The sequence below is a fragment of the Ascaphus truei genome, chromosome 5 (assembly GCF_040206685.1).
Source record: "Ascaphus truei isolate aAscTru1 chromosome 5, aAscTru1.hap1, whole genome shotgun sequence".
NCBI classification, from domain to species: Eukaryota; Metazoa; Chordata; class Amphibia; order Anura; family Ascaphidae; genus Ascaphus; species Ascaphus truei.
The window spans coordinates 14,995,291-15,015,193 of NC_134487.1; the positions used below are offsets into that span (position 1 = coordinate 14,995,291).

Genomic DNA, 19,903 nt, shown 5'->3' on the forward strand with positions numbered 1-19,903 from the left:
ATCTCACACACACTGCCTTTCTTGTGTCCCTTTATTTCTAGGTATTAATGCTTTTCTTTTATCTGTTAGAAATGAAGCCATTGGAGCAAAGCCAGAGTATGTCCTTCATTGACCAAACCATCCAGATGAGGAAAGCGGCAAATGCTAAAAAAGTGGTCTTGGCCTGGGCGCTTCTAAATGTGTCTCTGGCTGGCATGGTTTACACTGAGATGTGAGTTCACTTGTAGGGTGATTTATGTAATTTGTCATGCAAAACAGCCATTCTGCATGCATTGAAAAGAACAGCCCATACCCCTTCAGTTCTGAAAGGGTTAAGTAGTATTTTTTTGTGCAAAGCTGTGAGCTATAATACTCATGACTCCCCTATTTTTGTTTTTTCCTTTTCAGGACTGGTAAAATGATCAGTACCTATTATAACGTTTCATATTGGCCGCTGTGGTACATTGGTAAGTAACTTCTATTCACTTTCAGTGTTTATTCTTTATTTCCCTCCCTATTTAATAATTCGCAAGTATAGTTACGTATCTAAGAAGTTTGAAAATATATCTTGTATCTGCTGGCAATGTTAATGTTTATCAACGAGATGTTCTAAGGAGAACAAATTAAACTCTCCAGGGAGTTCCCATAGTAATGAAAAGTGACATTTCGGTTGTTTTTCAAAACATAATTTTTGTGTTGACTTTGCATGTTCAACGATATTTCACGGTATCACAAGTGACCATCTAATAGACCAGAAAATGTCTGGCAAATTGAGTTACTTATATTAGTTTGTATAATGTTAACCACTTCAGGGCCCTTGTTCTATACCTAGTAAGAATCCAGATAGTGGTTTAGAACGGCGCTCTCACAAATGTAAAGTGTAGGTGAAATTATTTATATCATAAGGGATTCACAGCATTAAGTGACATAAAAAAATAAGTGATTAGATACTAGTGTTTGTTGTCAAAATTAATGCTCAGACCTCCGATGGGAACTTGTTTCCAGAAATTTCCCTTAGAACACGTTTTATCCAGAGGGAGCAAAACACAGGTCATATACCCATTAAGAAACAAGGTCTCACCCTTGCTGTGGTGCTGACAGGTCTCTAGTTTCAGCTGTTCCCAGGAGCTAACATAATGCAAGTTGCTGAAAGCTGTAATGAATTCTCATTTTTCCATGGGTTTGGAGGTGGATAATGCTGTTAGTTGACGAATCCTGCACAGTTATGCGGGTTTCTCTGGCTGCAGCGTTTTCCCCTCGGGGAACTGCAGTTCTCCCTGTGCTGCAACTGATAAGTTTATTGAGCTCGTAGTGTGTGTCTACCCACTCTTCTTGACATTGAACAGAACAGCAATGTGAATTGTAACTGAAGAGCAGCTTGTTTTTTTACTTTTATTTATTTCTTTTCTCTCTCTCCCTCTAGAACTCGCCCTCGCGTCCTTGTTCAGTCTGAATGCCCTGTTTGATTTCTGGCGATACTTCAAATACACAATGACGTCCCCGAACCTTACTCTGAGCCCCTCGCAGCAAAAGCTCCTAGGAATGCCCTACTCTTGTAAGTATTTTGGCATCATGTTTAATAAACATTGGTATTTATGCTTTAGTTCTGTCTCCAATTTGTAGACACCAGCTGAACATAATTACATAGTAGATGAGGTTGAAAAAAAGACATAGGTCCATCAAGTTCAACCTATGCTAAATTTAGACAACAGATACTTTATCCTATATCTATACTTATTGATCCAGAGCAAGGCAAACAAAAAAAACCCTTACGGGGAAAAATTAATTCCTTCCTGACTCCAAGAATTGGCAATCGGATTAATCCCTGGATCAACATCCTTCCCATGTATACTTATTTTGTATATCCCTGTATACCTTTCCCATCTAAAAAGATGGCCAACCTTTTTTTGAACAAATCTATTGTATCTACCATTACAGTCTCCATGGGTAATGAATTCCACATTTTAACTGCCCTTACTGTAAAGAACCATTTCCTTTGTTGCTGGTGAAATCTCCTTTCCTCCAACCTTAAGGGATGGCCCGAGTCCTTTGTACTGCCCATTGGTTGAATAGTTCTTTTGAAAGCTCCTTGTATTGTCCCTGAATATATTTGTATATAGTTATCATATCCCCTCTTAGATGCCTCTTTTCTAATGTAAATAAATCTAATTAAGCTAGCCTCTCCCCATAAGTTAGATTGTCCATCCCCTTTATTAATTTGGTGGCTCTTCTCTGCACTCTCTCTAATTTCATAATGTCTTTTCTTAGGATTGGTGCCCAAAATTGTACTCCATATTCAAGGTGTGGTCTTACTAGTGCTTTGTAAAGGGACATAATTATGTTTACTTCCCTTCCATCCATTGCCCGTTTGCAAGATAAGATCTTGTTTGCCTTTGCAGCTACTGCATGACATTTGGCACTTTTGCTAAGCCTGCAGTCTACAAGCACTCCTAAATCCTTCTCCACCAAGGATTCCCCCAATATATCTCCATTTAATTTGTAAGTCGCCTTTTTATTCTTGCAACCCAAATGCATAACCTTACATTTATCTGTGTTAAACCTCATTTGCCATTTACCTGCCCACGTTTCCAGTCTCTCCAAGTCCTTCTGAAGAAAAATTACATTCTGCTCTGATTCTATTACCTTACACAATTTAGTATCATCAGCAAAGATGGAGACTTTGCTCTCGATCTCAAGGTCATTAATAAACAAGTTAATAAGCAGGGGTCCCAGTACCGATCCCTGAGGTACTCCACTCACTACTTTAGCCCAATCTGAAAAAGTTCCATTTATGACAACCCTCTGTTGTCTGTCCTTTAACCAGTTTTCAATCCAGGTGCATACATTATTCCTGAGTTCAATTTTCTTTTATTTGTACACCAACCTCTTGTGTGGAACCGTATAAAAAGCCTTTGCAAAATTTAAGTAGACCACATCAACTGCATTACCCTGGTCTAAATTCCTACTTACCTCCTCAAAGAAACAAATAAGGTTAGTTTGGCAAGATCTATCCTTCATAAATCCATGCTGACTATTACTAATAATTTTGTTTTCCATTAGGTATTCCTGAATATTATCCCGTATTAAACCTTCAAGTAGTTTCCCTACTATTGAAGTCAGGCTTACAGGTCTGTAATTTCCCAGTTGTGATCTTGCTCCCTTTTTAAATATAGGCACCACATCTGCTTTACGCCAATCTTGTGGTACTGAGCCTGTGGAAATGGTCCTTGAATATTAAATATAATGGTTTGGCTATTACTGAACTTAACTCCTTGAGAACTCTTGGATGTATGCCATCGGGGCCAGGTGCCTTATTTACTTTAATTTTTTCAAGTGGCTTATGAACTTCTTCCTCAGTTAACCAATTGTTCATTAATATGGAGGTTGTGGCTTCCTCCTGCGGCACTACTATTGAACTTGATTCTTCCCTGGTAAACACCGTGGCAAAGAATTTGTTTAATACCTCAGCTTTTTCCTTATCTCCAATAATAATCTGCCTACCCATCTCACACTGAAAGGGTCTTATATTTTCTTTTCTCATTTTTTTTATTATTAAGGTACTTAAAGAACATTTTAGGGTTGACCTTACTTTCTATTGCAATCCTTTTTTCATTATCCATTATTGCTAATTTGATTGCCCTTTTGCAATTTTTGTTACATTCCTTATAATTCTGATACTTCTATACTAATTCCCGTCTGACTTAAAGAATCTAAACGCCTTCCTCTTCTTGTCCATTTCCTCCCCTACCTGTTTATTTAGCCACATTGGTTTTGACTTATTTCTTTTATACTTATTACCCAAGGGTATACACTGATAAGTGTGCTTTTCTAACAATGTTTTAAAGACTGCCCATTTATCTTCTACATTTTTCCCTGCAAAATCATCATCCCATTGTATTACTACTAGATTAGACCTCAGTTTATTAAAATCTGCCTTTCCAAAGTTGAAGGTCTTTGTTGAACCCAAGAAATCTATTTTTTGATAATTTATTTCAAATGAGACCATGTTATGATCACTGTTACCCAAATGTTCCAGGACGTGAATATTTGTTATTACTTCTACATTGTTTGTTTGATATGACCAAATCCGGTATTGCCCCTCTCCTGGTTGGTTCCTCAATAATTTGGGTCATATAATTGTCTTTAAGCACCCCCAAAAACCTGTTTCCTTTTGTTGTAACACTAATCTCATTGTCCCAGTCTGTCTGAATAATTAAAATCCCCCATTATGCAAACATGACCCAGTTTTGATGCCTTTTCCATTTGCAAAAGTATTTTAGCTTCCTCAATCTCACAGATATTTGGTGGTTTATAGCATATTACCACAAACATTTTCTTAATACTTTTATCTCCACTGCTAATTTCTATCCACAAAGTCTCTACATTTTTATCATTCCCTTCATAAACATCATCCCTTTATAATAGGTTTTAGATCCGGTTTAACATATAAACATACTCCACCTCCCCTTCTATTTGTTCGATACTTCCGAAAAAGAGAATAACCCTCTAAATTAACTGTCCAGTCATGAGTTTCATCCCACCATGTTTCAGTAATGCCTATGATATCATACTGCTCCCTTGCAGCTATTCAAGCTTCTTGCATTAGCAAGCATACATTTAAGTTTTTTTTTCAGCCTGTACTATTATCTTATCTGCTCCTTCCTTTCTGCGCCCACTTGGTTTAGTCTTAAGAAGTTTTCTAGTATTATCTGTATTTACTATGGGTGTCTCACTGCTTGTCAAACTCGCACTTGCCCCCATTCTACCACCTTGTATCCTCATCTATTCCATTTAGTTCATTATCTGTTTCATTCCCCTCCCCCCCTCCATCCTAGTTTAAAATCTCCTCCAACCTTTTTAGCATTCTCCCCCCTAGCACAGAAGATCCCTCTTCATTGAGGTGCAATCCGTCCCTAGAATATAGATGGCACCTCTCAGTAAAGGAGTCCCAGTGCTCTAAAAACCCAAACCCCTCCTTCATACACCACTTTATTAGCCATGCATTAACCTCCCTGATCTCTGACTGTCTCCCTGTGGTAGCGCATGGCACTGGTAGTATTTCAGAAAATACTACCTTGGAGGTCCTTGCCTTAAGCTTTTGGCCTAGATCCCTTTAATCATTTTTTAGGACCCTCCATCTTTCTCTAACTTCGTCATTGGTACCAACGTGTACCAAGACCGTCGGGTCAATCCCAGCCACCCTCCAACAATCTGTCTACCCGATCAGCAATGTGCCGAACCCGAGCACTCGGGAGACAACAAACTGCTCGGTTCATGCGGCCACAGCAACAGATTGCCCTATCTACCTTCCTAATAATGGAGTCCCCTACCACCACAATCTTTCTTTGTATCTGAGCATCCACTGTGCTGGAGGAACTATTCCCCTGGCTGCTAGAGGAATTAGTCTCCCCCAGCCTTGCCATTTCTGCCCCGACATTACCAATATCTTCACTCAACACAGCAAATCTATTGGGATGTGTCAGCTCAGAAACGACCTGCCTCTCCCTATTGCCCCTGCTTCCCCTTCTGTCACCAGCTACCTACCTGCTCCTCACTAACAGCGCCACCATCTGCACCACTAGTCGAAGCAAGGGCCTGCTCAGTGAGCTCTAATTCCCTTTCAAGATTGCCAATGTCCCTGAATATTGCAAGTTGCCTCTTCAGATCAGCAATCTCTGACTCTAAAGAGACCACCTGCTCACACCTCTCACAGCGGTATGCTCCTTGGAACAGCTGCTCCAAGTGCACATACATGTGGCAAGATGTACATTGAGTGGCATTTTCAATCCTGCTCATTCTAGCAACTATGAAGTTTAGAAGTACTAACAGTAAACTGTACTACAATACCTTGTTTAACCGCTTCCTTGTTCAAACTGCTTCTGGTTCTAACTGCACACACTTTAAACAACCAGCACTTCAAATCAAACACACGGATCAGTCAGTACACGCAACATCTTTACTTATTTAAAGTTCTGCAACACCCTGCAGGCAATCCTTTGTCGCTACTCAATATATGTTATACAGATGAAACCCTACTATAGACAGTGTGCGGCCCTACTAAAGACAGTATGCGGCTGTCTGCCTGTTTCCTTTTTCTCCCCATAGACAAGTCTGGCACCACTGGATAATTTAAATATTTTTGTTGTAATGAGTATAATGTTAATGGACAGTTCCACCTATAATTCGTCAACTGAGAGGCGCATCTACAGGGAGCATTACTTTTTATTTTGAATCTTTCAATCGATGAGAGTGCAGACATCAAGTAATGATTCTATCTATCATCGTTACAGGGATTAAACTGCAATTGATGTTTCTGGGTGACATTAAAGCTGCAGTTCAGTCTTTTTTTTTTTTTTTACTTCAATAGTTTCATGTGTGCAATCTCTAATTACCTAAAGAACAGTATAGCTGCAGGTCAATTCGTTCTCCATGTATTGATAGGTCGAAATTTGGTGACATAATTAGTGAAGGGATCTGTTTATATTCTGCTTGTCTGTCAGTGAAAGCTCATGAATATTCATGAGCACTCCTGCACTGACATATGCTAGAGGGAGGGCAGGGCTCACAAAGGGGTGTGCCAGGGCTTGTGACAGGACATGAAGGGGCAGTGCCTTAGCAAATGGCTGTTAAAATAGAATACAAGAAAATTGGTCTTTAAAAGCTGGTTTTTTTTTTTTAAACAGAAAATGCTAAAAGTATTTTTTCTTACTACAGAACTGATTTATTAAAAAAAAACACAAATGCAGGATATTGACTGAACTGCAGCTTTAAAATGAGAAGTGTCCCGTTTAGCTTTGTTTAATTTGGACATGAATGCTTTCTTCTAATGTATAACACTGCTTGTACAGCAAAACCTGGGAAAATGATACTAGGTTACCATATATTATATGTTTTGTTTGCACAATTTGAAGGCGAAAGATGCGTATTCTTGTAGTATGCAAACTCGGATATTAAAATGTTGTTGGAGTCTGCCATTATAGAGGGTTACATTATCTCGGCATATGACTTGTAAAACTGGAAACAACGTGTTTCATGGGTTGCTGTAAGTATTGATCTAAAGTCACGATAACAATGCCAATCCCAAAATCATATTCCACGCTTAATTGTATATATTTGAATACTTCGGGTTAACACATGAAGTAGCCCCTTTGTGCAAATAGGATGTGTCCCTTTCAGTATCTTGTGTGCTCATTTTCCGATCCATACCAATAATATCTGCAGTCTTTTGGATGATGTTGCTGGGCCAGGGAAACCCTGTCTAAGATCAATTCAGAGCCTGTCCAAATACCTTAAAGCAGAAGTCCATGCAGCTCATGGTTTTTTTGTGGGGGGGAGAGGGGGTTGGTTTTTTTTCTCTCTATGTGAAGAATGGACCCACTTGTTTCAGAGATACTGCAAGACAAAATATGATGATTGGTATCACTGTTGCTCCTGCATGGTCATTGGCAGGTGACATTTCTATTGGTGACCCCATGACCAAAGTTGTAGTTTTTGGAGGGGATGGCGGTGTTTTGAGCAACACACACTACAAATATCTTGGGTTCCTGGATATCGGGGGACACCCAATTCAAGTGCATTACAAATAAAAAGCAGCTGCTGCTTTAATCTGTGCAAATTGAGTTCTGAAACTCATGAGGTAGCCTCTTGATCTCACTGGTGTGTATAACATTAGTTTATTTGCATGCCTTCAAACTTGGCGGGGATTTGGTGCCGATGTATAAAAAGATAATGCAGAAAATGTGGTTGAGTGCATGTTAATATTTATTTAACCTAATTCTAGGAGTGTGTCCTCCATTACAGCTGTACAGTCCTCTCCGCCTCGGGATCTTGTGGCAAATACGATTCCGGCCTTCACACCATCCCCTGTAATGCAGGGGCAGAGCGTGCTGAGTTACAGTCCTTCCCGATCACCTAGTACCAGCCCCAAGTTTTCTTCCAGCTGCATCACTGGCTACAGCCCTCAGTTACAGACTCTGTCACCAAACAGCAGTGGCTTTGTTACAGCTGGGCCTTATTCACTCAGCAGCGGCAGCAGCTACTCGAAGGTAAGTGGATGATTTGGACCATGACATAAACATGTCATAAAGGTTACGACGTTGATCTAACGTACTCAAGGTTTTAGTTGTGCTCATTGTCGATTCTGGAGTTTATCGCCCTGAGCTAACCTAAAATTGGACAATAAAATGAGTATGTTCCCTTTCCTTTGGCAGATGTGTATAGCCAGCACCCCTTCCCCCAGAAGTAGCCGTGTAATTGCCTCTAACGTATAATTGTGTTTTGTGATTAAAGCCCTCTATACATATAAAGTATTTTTGCTTTTACCATGAAATTAATATTTCTACTATGCGCAACCTGTGTAATACCTCATTTGAAATGGTTCACTCCTCAGTATGCTATGGAAGTATCCTGTGTGAACTGGGCACGCTAGGTAATAGAATCTGTTTGCACTGGTGCCGGAGATCGGGTGTACTTGTACAAACGGGAATAGAAGAGGACGGCACTCGGGCTTGGTAGCGAATAAATAGTGTTTGCACATTGCACATCTATTGTCCCTTTTGGGGGACCTTTTATCAAGATATCTATCTTGAAGGTCCTAAAAAGGACCGAAACGTCTATTTTGTCGTGTAAATAGAACAAAAAAAACTGGATCAGCGCTCAAAAATAATAATGAAGGACTTACGGTTTTGTTTTTGATCTCGCCAAGTATCTTCTTTAATGTATCAAAAAGCAGCTATACAAGAAAAATCTTTGGCTACACAGGGAAAGGAAATGTTAGCAGAGACACGGTTATATGTGCACAATAGAGCAACGTTTCAAGGCCCCCTGATGCAAGTCCTTCACTATTATTATTTTTGAGCGCTGATCCAGTTTGTTTTTTGTAGTTGTATGCATCTTGCGGTGCAGGATCATAACGCCTCTAGCTGAATTGTGTTAGACGGGGTGAGTGCTACTTCATTGTATTTTTTTGTGTGTAAATAGAACTGTTTGCTTCGTTGCCAAGTCCATGAGTGCCGTCCTGTTATATTCTTAATATATTTCTATATTGGGCTACCTGTATTGTATGGATTTAATAAACCCCATATATTTATATTTGGTATCATGAACACTTTGGTGATCATACATTTATATCTATATCTCTCAACAACTGAATTATGTAAGCTTAAACCTGCCGCTATAACTGAATGCAACAGTAACGCCTGTCGCCCAAGCGCTGGGTGAACTGAGCTTCCAGCGATTGGGGAGGAGTGGTGGGCGTGTCATCAGGCTGGTTAGCCTTCATTGGCTGAACTGCTCACGTGACACGGCCATCGTGCGATAAAAAAAAATGGTTTGTATCTTGAAAAATCTGCCGCGCGGTCGCTCTTGTGCACACTTTGCCCGGCCCCTATCGGCTTCTGCACTTCGCAGCTCGTGCCGCCGCGGTCACTAGAATCGCGGCCAAACACTATCATTCCATACTGTACCTTTTAATTGAGTATGTAACTGGAAAAGAATTGTCCTTGCATTTACGGAAAACAAAAGCACAAATCCTGTGCTCCCAAGTTGCATTTCCATTTATTCGTGAATCTCTACATTTAAATTAAACAACAAAGAAGTCCTTTAGTTGGTTCTTTTGTACATTTTTTGGTCTGTTTGGCCCCCGTTTCAGGTTCTTGGCTCCCCGTTTCAGGTTCTTAGCTCCCCGTTTCAGGTTCTTAGCTTCCCGTTTCAGGTTCTTAGCTTCCCGTTTCAGGTTCTTAGCTTCCCGTTTCAGGTTCTTAGCTTCCCGTTTCAGGTTCTTAGCTCCCCGTTTCAGGTTCTTAGCTCCCCGTTTCAGGTTCTTAGCTTCCCGTTTCAGGTTCTTAGCTTCCCGTTTCAGGTTCTTAGCTTCCCGTTTCAGGTTCTTAGCTTCCCGTTTCAGGTTCTTAGCTTCCCGTTTCAGGTTCTTAGCTCCCCGTTTCAGGTTCTTAGCTCCCCGTTTCAGGTTCTTAGCTCCCCGTTTCAGGTTCTTAGCTCCCCGTTTCAGGTTCTTAGCTTCCCGTTTCAGGTTCTTAGCTTCCCGTTTCAGGTTCTTAGCTTCCCGTTTCAGGTTCTTAGCTTCCCGTTTCAGGTTCTTAGCTTCCCGTTTCAGGTTCTTAGCTTCCCGTTTCAGGTTCTTAGCTTCCCGTTTCAGGTTCTTAGCTTCCCGTTTCAGGTTCTTAGCTTCCCGTTTCAGGTTCTTAGCTCATTGACAATTCTCCAATTTGCAAATAGGTGTTAATACACTTCTGAAGACAAAATCAAGTGCAAATACCATATTGATAAAATGTAATTAAACAAAGTGAACACACTGGTGAGGGAAGATTAAATATATACAGTCCTCTGAATAGGTGCTGCTCCTAGAGTGTACTCAATCCAAGTCCATATATGGTTGTAGAGACAGGTCAGGAGCACACTTACATCCAGGGGTATATAAAAAGAGAAAAACACACACCGTGCAAACATTTTTTGGATAGTGGTGATTCTAATAAATATGTAATTCGCTCACATTTTCCGTGAGCGATACGAGCTTTGTGGTTATAAAGAGTGGACCACCTCATACGTTGATTCAATGGTGATATATCCTGACAGACAACCGTGTAGAGAAACATGGTGAGGAGGATCCCATATATGAAAAATAGAGGACACAGAAAATAGTGCAGATAGTTATTACAGGGATAAATGAAAAAGTAGTAAACTCACAAACATAAGTTGTAGTCAAGCAGTGGGACCACCCTGGGTCAGGCAATGGTGAAAGTTCAGCATTCCCTCCCTCGCTGGGGATCCACCTGTGGGGGCCGTCCACAGTGGAATTTTCAGGGAAGGAAGAACTCGATCTTTTGCAGAACTCTGGCAAACAGTGCAAAATAAAAGTGGGGAGCTAGCAGCACTATGTTGGGATTGTCCTATTAAATTATAAAAAATAACCCGAAACCTCAATTGGAAGAAAGTATTTTTTTCCTCCCATCAATTACCTTATTTTGAATGTCTACAATGTATTGTGTGCCTTTAAAAATAATTTGTTTTATTATTCTAATATAATTATAAAAATGCAAGTTCCAGTTCCAATGTGTGTTTTTTCTTCTCTTCTGGTGTTTTAAATCTCTGCTTCTGTATTTTTAGCAGTAATTGGTAATGGTACGTACTCATCTTCAACTCTCTGCTAGATCCCAAGTTATAGTCCAACTTCTGGCTCACCTCAGTACCCCAGCAGTCTTGGCCCAGTGGAAAGTGGTGGATTGAGACCTCGGTACCGCTCTTCACCACCTGCCTACAGCTCCCCAACTGGCAAAGAAGACTACATGACAGACCTAAAGTTACTAGACACGTTCCTTCGGTGTGAAGAGGAGAAGCAGCACCGCGCTCAACTGGGTATGTAGTGAAGTAAGCCGTGGCACTATGGCAGAAGGGCCTTTATCCTCCCACAATAGAATTTGTGCCAAAGCTGGTTAAACCAACCATCATGTAACTAAATAGGGAGATTGGGCTTTGGAAGTTGGGAATAATCTAATGGCTGTTTCCTCTGAATTATTGTTGGAAAATTACATTGCCGAGTCTCTTGGTCCCACTGTCCGCTCTCCTGCGAATGGCCTGATGCCAGGATCTAGTCCTTGTTTTCCCTTCCCCCACCTCACCCCAGTCTACTGCACAGGCCATACCATGGCCAGAACCATTTAAATACTGGGGCTCATGGGCACAAGACAGAATTGAATTAGAACTGGATATTTTAGTTTGTATTGCACTTTTATTGCTTAACCCCTTGTGTGCCAGAGAAACCTTCAATGCATTTCAAGGTAGTGGAGCTTTCCATTCATGTTAATGATGACATTAATATTTTTCAGATTATTTTTTTGTGGTTTTGTGACTTCTGACTTCATGCTTGTGATCTGTGTGTTTGTACTCTGAATGCCGATACAGGGAGTCCAGATTCCAATTCGCCTTCCAACAGCCCAACCTTCTGGAATTACAGCCGCTCCATGGGCGATTATGCACAGACCCTCCGAAAGTTCCAGTACCAGCTGTCTTACCGATCCCAGGCTCCATCTGCAAATAAGGATGAAGCTGATCTTGGATCAAAACAAGCAGCGGAAGAAGTAAGAAGGGAGGCAGGTGTATGATTCATTTAATGGGAGAGTTTGCAGGAGAAAAAAAATAGTTAATGTAAGGCAATTCTTAGACTTCCAATCAGTTCTGAGCTGGACCATCCAAGCCAGAGGGAGTGAAGATATTGGGGGAGGGGGTGTAGGGGGCTGTCAGGGCAGTATTGGCAATGCCTGGGAAGACTGATACATTTTGCAGCCAGGGGAGTAGTCCCTCCAGCACAGAGGGAACTCTTGAGACCTAAGCAGGTTCTGATGGTAGGAGACTAAATCATTAGGACGGTAGCGAGAGTCCACATGAGCTGATTTTATAAAGTACTTTATATGCTGCAGCATTTGTGGAATAGAGACTTTTTTTTCTTTTAATATGTTCCATACTATTAATGTTTGGGAGTGCTGATGTCTCCATCTTGTACATATGCTGTTGTGGAAAAGTTGGAGTTATGATTCCCACTTTTTTCACTAAGCACAATAGGAATGCTGTCTGGTACTTTACTAATAAATTTAGAGAAAATCAGAAAGTCGGCATGAAGTTTTGAGGAATAGGTCATCTTCTTAGTTTCTTTAACAAGCATTTAGACCAATACCATGCAGTTTATGTGGTCTACTTAGATTTTCCAATGGCTTTTCATATACCACACAAGGTTAATGTACATAATACAGTAAATTGTTCTGGGTGAAAACATTTACACATTGAAGGATGGGCAACAGAGTTGTCAAATGGAACCTCTTCAGATTGGGCTAAAGTGGTAAGTGGAGTAGCTCAAGGTTCTGTACTGGGCTCTCCTTTTTGAAGTTCTTTTAATGATATTGAAGTATACATGGAGAGTAAAGTCTCCATCTTTGCTGATTTACAATTATGTAAGGTAGTAAAAAAAGAGCATGGAGTAATTTTATCTACCGAAATACTGGAAGCTTGGGCATGTAAATGGCATATGAGGTTTAATGCAGATCAATGGGAAGCAAGAATCCTCATGCTTGCTAATGTACATAATAAATGCATAGTGCTCAAAGTAAGCCAGTAACCGCAAAGGCTAACAGGGTATTATCTTGCATAACCGTGTATAGAGGCAAAGGAAGACAACATAATTTAACTATATAAATGCGTGGTAAGACCACACCTTGAATATAAATGATAGTTTTGGGCAATGGTCCATAAAAAGATACAGCACTTGGAACTGGAGAAAAGTGCAGATAAGAGTCTCCAAAGTATTAAAGGAAATTAAGGTTTGAAATCTGAGAGGCTAGCTAAATTAGTTTTGTTTACATTTTGTAAAGAAGGCATATAAGGGGATATGATTACCGGTTACACATATATTTAAAGTCACTACAAGGAACTTTCCAGGGAACCTTTATTCCAAAGACAGTACAAATTGTGCAGTCCTCCCCAGGACTGGATGAGATTTCACTAACGGCCAAGGAAATGCTTCTGTACACTAAGGGCAGTGACAATGTGGAAGTTACTACCTTGGTAGACTGAGTGCTACTGGGTTTGTGACAATGTATACAACAAAAGACAGAAAATCCCAATGCTACAGCCAACATGACAAATTTATTTAGGTAAATACTTATCTGTATTTCTTCTCATAAGTGAGGATCGCTTAGTTACATTCTTGGCCAAAGCATTGCAAGCTTGCAAACCTCAAGGTGTTCCCTTTTTTTTGCAAGTCCGAACACTATCTCTGAACATTTTCTTTCTTGAATGGATCAATAAGTCTTAATAGACTGCTGCATGTTAGGACATGCTATTTAAAACGTCCTGAGATACTGTTAGGACTCGCAAAACAGAAGACACACCTTGAAATGGTTTGCAAGTTTACAATGCTTTGGCCAAGAATTTAACTGAGTGACCCTCACTTATGAGAACAGCTACAGATAAGGATTTAACTATATAAGCGATGTTACCTCTACTGACGAGAGAGGTGGCCAAATGATAATGGCAACATATGGATCAAACAAAAGTATAACTATTCATTGTGTGTACCTTGTGTCCAGTTAGCTGTACTGTTTTATAACCACCTGTTACTAGATTAAGACACTGACTTTTAAACTGTAGGTTTGGGCAAGAGTTGCAATGAACCGTCCACTGTTGGACCACATGGATTCATGGACTGCGAAATTCCGAAATGTAAGTTTTTTGTAATTGCCTGTAAATTTGTACAATTTCTCTTCATATTAGTATTTTGTCTAGCATTTGAATATCAGAATCTGAAGTTTGTATTGAGCAACATGCTTTAAAGCAGCAATCTCCCCTACAGTTATGTTATAAAAATAAGTGTGTGTATATGTATATACACATGCATACAGATGGAGCCGGATGGCTTCTTCTGCTAGCCCAGGAAAAAAGTACAAAAAAATCTAGGAAAATTTGGGGCTACAATTTGGGGTTGAAACATTACTGAGATTTTTCTGCTATTTGAATGCAGACTAATGGCCCATCGGATTAACATAGCAGGGGTCCCCTGTAGTCAATTCAAATAGCAGGGCCGTCTGCTGTGTTAATCCGATGGGCTATTAGTCTGTATTCAAATAGCAGAAAAATCTCACAGAAATGTTGCAACTTTTCTGTGTGAGCCCCAAATTTTCCTAAATTTTTCCTGGGCTAGCAGAAAAAACCATCCGGTTACATCTGTGCACACACCATGCACCATACATATATCTTTTACACCATACATATATCTATTACACACACTATATAACTATATCTGCGCACACATATATAAACACACTAATTGGGGGTGTTTTGTAACTGAGCTGCACTATTTTTAGCTTTGGGGACCCTCCAGTTACCATTTTAGTTATCGGTGGTGGTTCTGGTTCTACTCGTGAATTACAAATGGTCCCCAAATCCTGTAGGTCATACATTACCTTACGGCCGTCGGAGTAGGTGCCAAATCAAGTCTTCGGTCATTAATCTTACACCTCTCCCAAGTGATAGTATAGCACAGTGGCTCTCAACTTATTTTTTATTTTTTTCTGGGGCACCCCTGAAGAATGTTGTACATCTCGGGTAACCCTGCTCTTCAGACCTCACTCATCTCCTCTCCCCCCAGCCCCTCCAATTTTCTCACACCCACACTCACCCTCTTAATCGTTATCACTCCATTTGCCCACCTTCTCTTACTTACACCACGTCTTCACCCACCGCACAAAAAGCATGAACGTCCCCAATGTGCCTTCTGAGCAGCTAGAGTAGTTTGTGGTTTTCTTCCCTTGGGCAGCTGCACCCTGGCTGAGAAATACTGCTCTGTTATCTTTAGTGGCTCAAGGCATTGGCAACTATCTTAGAAGATACATTTGTGGTCTTAATCAGCAGTCTACGCTGATTTTGCCTTTTTTAAGATTTTTTGTTGGATCATAGAGTATCGCTTTGAATTTACAGACTGTTTCTTCATATCTTTCTGATCTAGTGGCTTAATGAAACCATTTTGGTCACCCTGGTCCACGAGATGGATTCTGTAAACACGCAGATGAGAAGATTTGGGAGCCCTGAGTTACAAATAGGAGGTAAACATAGAATTCAAGTGTTTGTATATCTTTATATAGCGCCATCCATGTACATAGCTCTGTACAGTAGTAACACACGTGACATAATGGAAATAAATGCTTCATACAAAAAAAAGTAACATTAGGAAAAGGCATCCCTGCCCGACGAGTTTACAATCATTGGTAAGTAGGGAGAACGTAGAGACAATAGGGGGTGTTATGGTAAGTGCGTCTGCAAGGGGTCGTGGGAAATGTATGAGATGTATAGTACCAGCCAGGCAGCTACCAAAGTACTTTATTAGAGAGGTGTGTTTTTTAGATGGGCTTTTCAAAGCTGGAGACAGAGGGTGCTAGTCAGATATTTACCGGAAGGACATTGCAGAGGTGTGGGACAGTAAGTGAGAGATTTTAGATGGAAGAGTGCTTTAGATACAGGAGACATCCTTTGAGCAGAGTCGGGCAGGTGTATAACGAGAAATTAGGACTGAGATACAAGGAGGGGCAGAAGTGTATAGCCTAAAAGTGAAGAGGAGAATTTTGAAAGTAATACAGGATTTAATCGGCAGCCAGGAGAAGGATTTCAGCAGGAGACGCGGAGACAGATTTAGTAGTGTAAAGTGATTCTAGCAGCAGCGTTTAGAATACGTTGTGTGGGAGACAGGTGAGAGGCAGGAAGGCTGGACAATGGAAGGTTACAATAGTCGAGACGGGAGAGAATGAAGGCCTTCGTTAAAATTGAGTTTTTAGCTACATTGTGAATGTGATGGAGTCAAATGTGCAGCGTGATTGTATTACTGGGTGTATGATAGTAATGCCAACAATAATGTAAAAGGGGCAGTAGGGCCAGGCTTAGGGAGGAAGTATGAGGAGCTCAGTCTTTGACATGTTAAGTTTGAGTCGGTGGAGGGCCATACAGGTTGATACCACGTAGACATTCAGAGACTGGTCTGTGCATCAGGTGTACAGTCGGGTTGAAATTTGAGTCAGCATAGAGGCGATATTTGAACCCAAGAGAATGATTAGGTCACCTAGAGAGTGTAAAGAGTGAGATCCCAGGAGAGACCCCTGAAGTATGCTCACCGAGATCGGAAGAGTAGGTGTTGATAAACGAGAGACAAAGTACGATAAGAGTGGTAATAGGACATCCAGAATAGAGCGCAGGTATGGATACCAAGCATATGGAGAATGTGAAGAGGGTGGTCCACCATATCGAGGGCTGCAGAAAGGTTGAGTAATACAAGCGGGGTGTAATGACCGTGGTCTTTAGCAGCATCATTAGTTATTTTTGTGAGGACTGTTTCAGTGGAGTGAGCTGTGCGGAAGCCAGATTATAGAGGTTCTCTGAGAGAATTGGATGTAAGGAAATGGAGAGAGAGAGAGCACAAAAGGCGTTCAAGGAGTTTGGAGGCAAAAGGCAGGAGGGAGACAAGGCAAGAGTTAAGCTTACTGGTTTTTGAGTGACGGTAGAACAGTTGCATGTTTGAAGGAGGTGGGAAAGGTACCAGAGCTGAGGGTGGAGTTGAACATGTGAGTTTAGGGATTAGGCTGGGTGCAAGAGGTTTGAGGAGATGGGAGGGAATGGGGTCTTTTTAACTGAAATAACACTGACTGCCTGCAGGTCTCTAAGTTCTTCCTACTTGCCACTTGGACTATAAGCTCTTTGGCCAATGGATGCCTTTTCCCAACGTTTTACTTTTGTCTGTCACGTGTGTTACTGCTGTAATGCACTTTGTACATGGATGGTGCTATATAAATAAAGATCATACATACGACATGGCTATCTTGTTGCACGTTATACAATAATTTCAAATAGTGATATTTTTTTATTTTCTTTGTGTTGCAGAAGCCAGCATCAGCAGTTTGAAGCAAGCAGCTCTTGTAAGAGCTCCGCTTATTCCTACACTACATATTATTGTTCAATATCTGGATATCACTCCCAATCAGGAGTACCTGTTTGAGCGCATTAAAGGTAAGTGTTTTCCTTCCGAGTATTTGGAAGTACATGTGGGGTTTTAAATTTTTTTTTTTTTTTTTTTTTTTAATGGTTCATAACCATTACAAAATAAGATTACCAAAATGCAATGCGTGGCAAGTTTGGTTAATTTGTTACTTAGACCCAAAGGGTTAATGCAGTTCATGGTGTTTGGTGTATACTGTATTTCAAAGCAGACATGCAAAACAATCGGTGTTTATATTGTGCTTAATAGCATAATAGTCTGAAGCCATTTTTAGTATAGAAATGCAATTTTATACATGCTATTTAATATGGCAATTACTTTAAATGAGTATATATATTTTCCTTTCAGAGCTTTTTATGGGTGTGTATGCTGTGGGACACGAAGTGTTCTGTATCTCTCACTGTATCCCTGATGAAGGTGGTTAGCACCGAAACGTTGGATCTCTGTGACTTTTTTTTAGTCATTAAGTGTCGGGTATTTTTGTTTGCATCCATCTTTTTTTGGTGGGCACGGCTTCACTCATTTGACATTTATGCCAGTACCCTGACTAGGTTTCCTGTCTGTAGCACCCATGCTCTCATTGCTTTTTATTTATGTCCCCTTCTACTAGAGGCATCCCAAGTTGCATGTTCTTGATTCCTACTTCTGTTTGATCCTTTCAGAGCTTTCCCATGGAGGATGCATGAGCTCCTTTCGATGGAATGCGGGAGGAGACTTCAAAGGCCGCAAATGGGACACTGACCTTCCCACAGACTCTGCAGTGCGTTGAGCTTTGTTTAAAGGTTTTATGAATTTGCCCACTTCTCTGTGTGGACTGTTTTACAAAAAGCAGGGTTTTCCATGTTGGTTCAGATGAGAGGTAGTTTTTGTGGTGAATGTACGGTTGTGCTGGTTACAGCCAATACCATTTTCATGTTGGTTAAAACACAGACCATGGATTAGAACAGCCGTCTCCAACCTTTTGCCTTAAGAGGCCCGGCAAAAAACTAAATAAAATTGGAGGGCCGGTTAATACTATGAAGTGCTGACATTTTAAGCATGCTACAGAGGCGGCCAAATTTATTCTAACTGGGCTGGTGCCGCAAGCCGGGAGATTTCCCGGCTTGGTCGTTTGTTTCCCTCGGCGTGCCGCGCGTCTCTCCCGAGGGAGCCCTGGTGTCCCCGCGATGTCGGGGATGGCGGTGGAGGGTTCCGGGGGACCCGGAGAGGGGAGGGGGAAGCCCCGATCGGAGGACCGATCCTCCGAGGCTTCGGCGCGCGCACGGGACACCCCGGCACGCGCACGGGACACCCTGGCGCGCGCCCGGTTTCTGTCGCGGCCGAGACCAGGTAAAAGTTAGAATAAACTCGGCCGCGACAGTACCATGCACCCCCCTCAAACTCCATTTCTTCCCAACACACACTTCTCCTTCCCACCCACTAAGAACTTTTCCTTGGGTGTTTGTTGATAGGCCTGCTCGACTGTTCCTGCCGAGTTGGGGTGGGAAACTGTAGTGCAGTGCTGAGATCGGCTTGCCCAGCTAATGGAAGTTGGACTCAACTTCTGGCTCCGACAAGGGAAACGGGCAGGGGAGGAGGAATTGGCCGCTGAGTGAGGACCCTGCAGCAAGCAGAGGCCCCAGCACCCGGACGCAGCAGTTGGGTTTAATGGGATTGTGGTTACACTATTGTTTGGATACCACTGCATGAAGGCCCGGTAGGGGAGCGGGAGGACAGCAGGAGAAACACTGGTGGCTTTCTAAAACTCTGGACTGGTCAAAATTCGATGGAGACCACTGGCTTAGAGAGCTTGTATGAAGTACGCCTTGGTTATGTATCGCCTAGTCCCACTTCCAAGAGACGAAGAGAAAACCTATGCTTTGTCCCTGCGTGTACACAAGAACAAGTATTTGATTGTGCATCCTGCCTTTAATCTTTGCAGTGCCCTAATGGTGTACCAAGTACATCATGTGCACTTGCTCGCTTTCTGGGGTAAAATTGGGGTGACCGATCCAAATGGAATGTAGCCCACTGCTGTTTCTGGTATGGGGTGCCTGAGCGTGTCGTAATCGTTCCAGGACCGGTCACATGACGCAGAAGTGTTGGAGGTCCGGTGCCACTGGACCTCTTGACATTTAAAGGATCAATCTCCTGCTCTCCAACTCATGCTCCAAGAACCTCACAGTTCCCAAAATACTTACTGTCCTGTTATTGGATTAAACTCCCTACAGGAGAAACAATATGGCTGCCAAATCTTGGGCCTTTGGGACGCCCCCTTGAATCCCCTTTAAAGGCAGTAATACTAGTAACTTCACTTGTAAATATCTCGGCAACTTAGAGGCGGGTCACTAGGGCTAAATCCTGTAACAATCCTGTAACAAAAAGAGTAGGATCTAGTTGGGG

General features: G+C 41.5%; 1 protein-coding gene across 2 annotated transcripts in view; it reads left to right on the top strand.

The window, feature by feature from the left end:
• TMEM209 (transmembrane protein 209) overlaps nt 1–19,903 on the top strand; it is a 32,334-nt gene that overhangs the window by 1,595 nt on the left and 10,836 nt on the right. For both annotated transcript variants that reach the window (XM_075599365.1, XM_075599367.1), the window contains exons 2-11: nt 70–211; nt 388–446; nt 1,403–1,534; nt 7,780–8,024; nt 11,145–11,349; nt 11,896–12,071; nt 14,134–14,205; nt 15,488–15,584; nt 17,407–17,532; nt 18,184–18,281. In XM_075599365.1, the coding sequence (XP_075455480.1) occupies nt 72–211; nt 388–446; nt 1,403–1,534; nt 7,780–8,024; nt 11,145–11,349; nt 11,896–12,071; nt 14,134–14,205; nt 15,488–15,584; nt 17,407–17,532; nt 18,184–18,281 (1,350 nt within the window). In that variant the 5' untranslated portion in view covers nt 70–71. The remainder of the gene's footprint in view (nt 1–69; nt 212–387; nt 447–1,402; nt 1,535–7,779; nt 8,025–11,144; nt 11,350–11,895; nt 12,072–14,133; nt 14,206–15,487; nt 15,585–17,406; nt 17,533–18,183; nt 18,282–19,903) is intronic.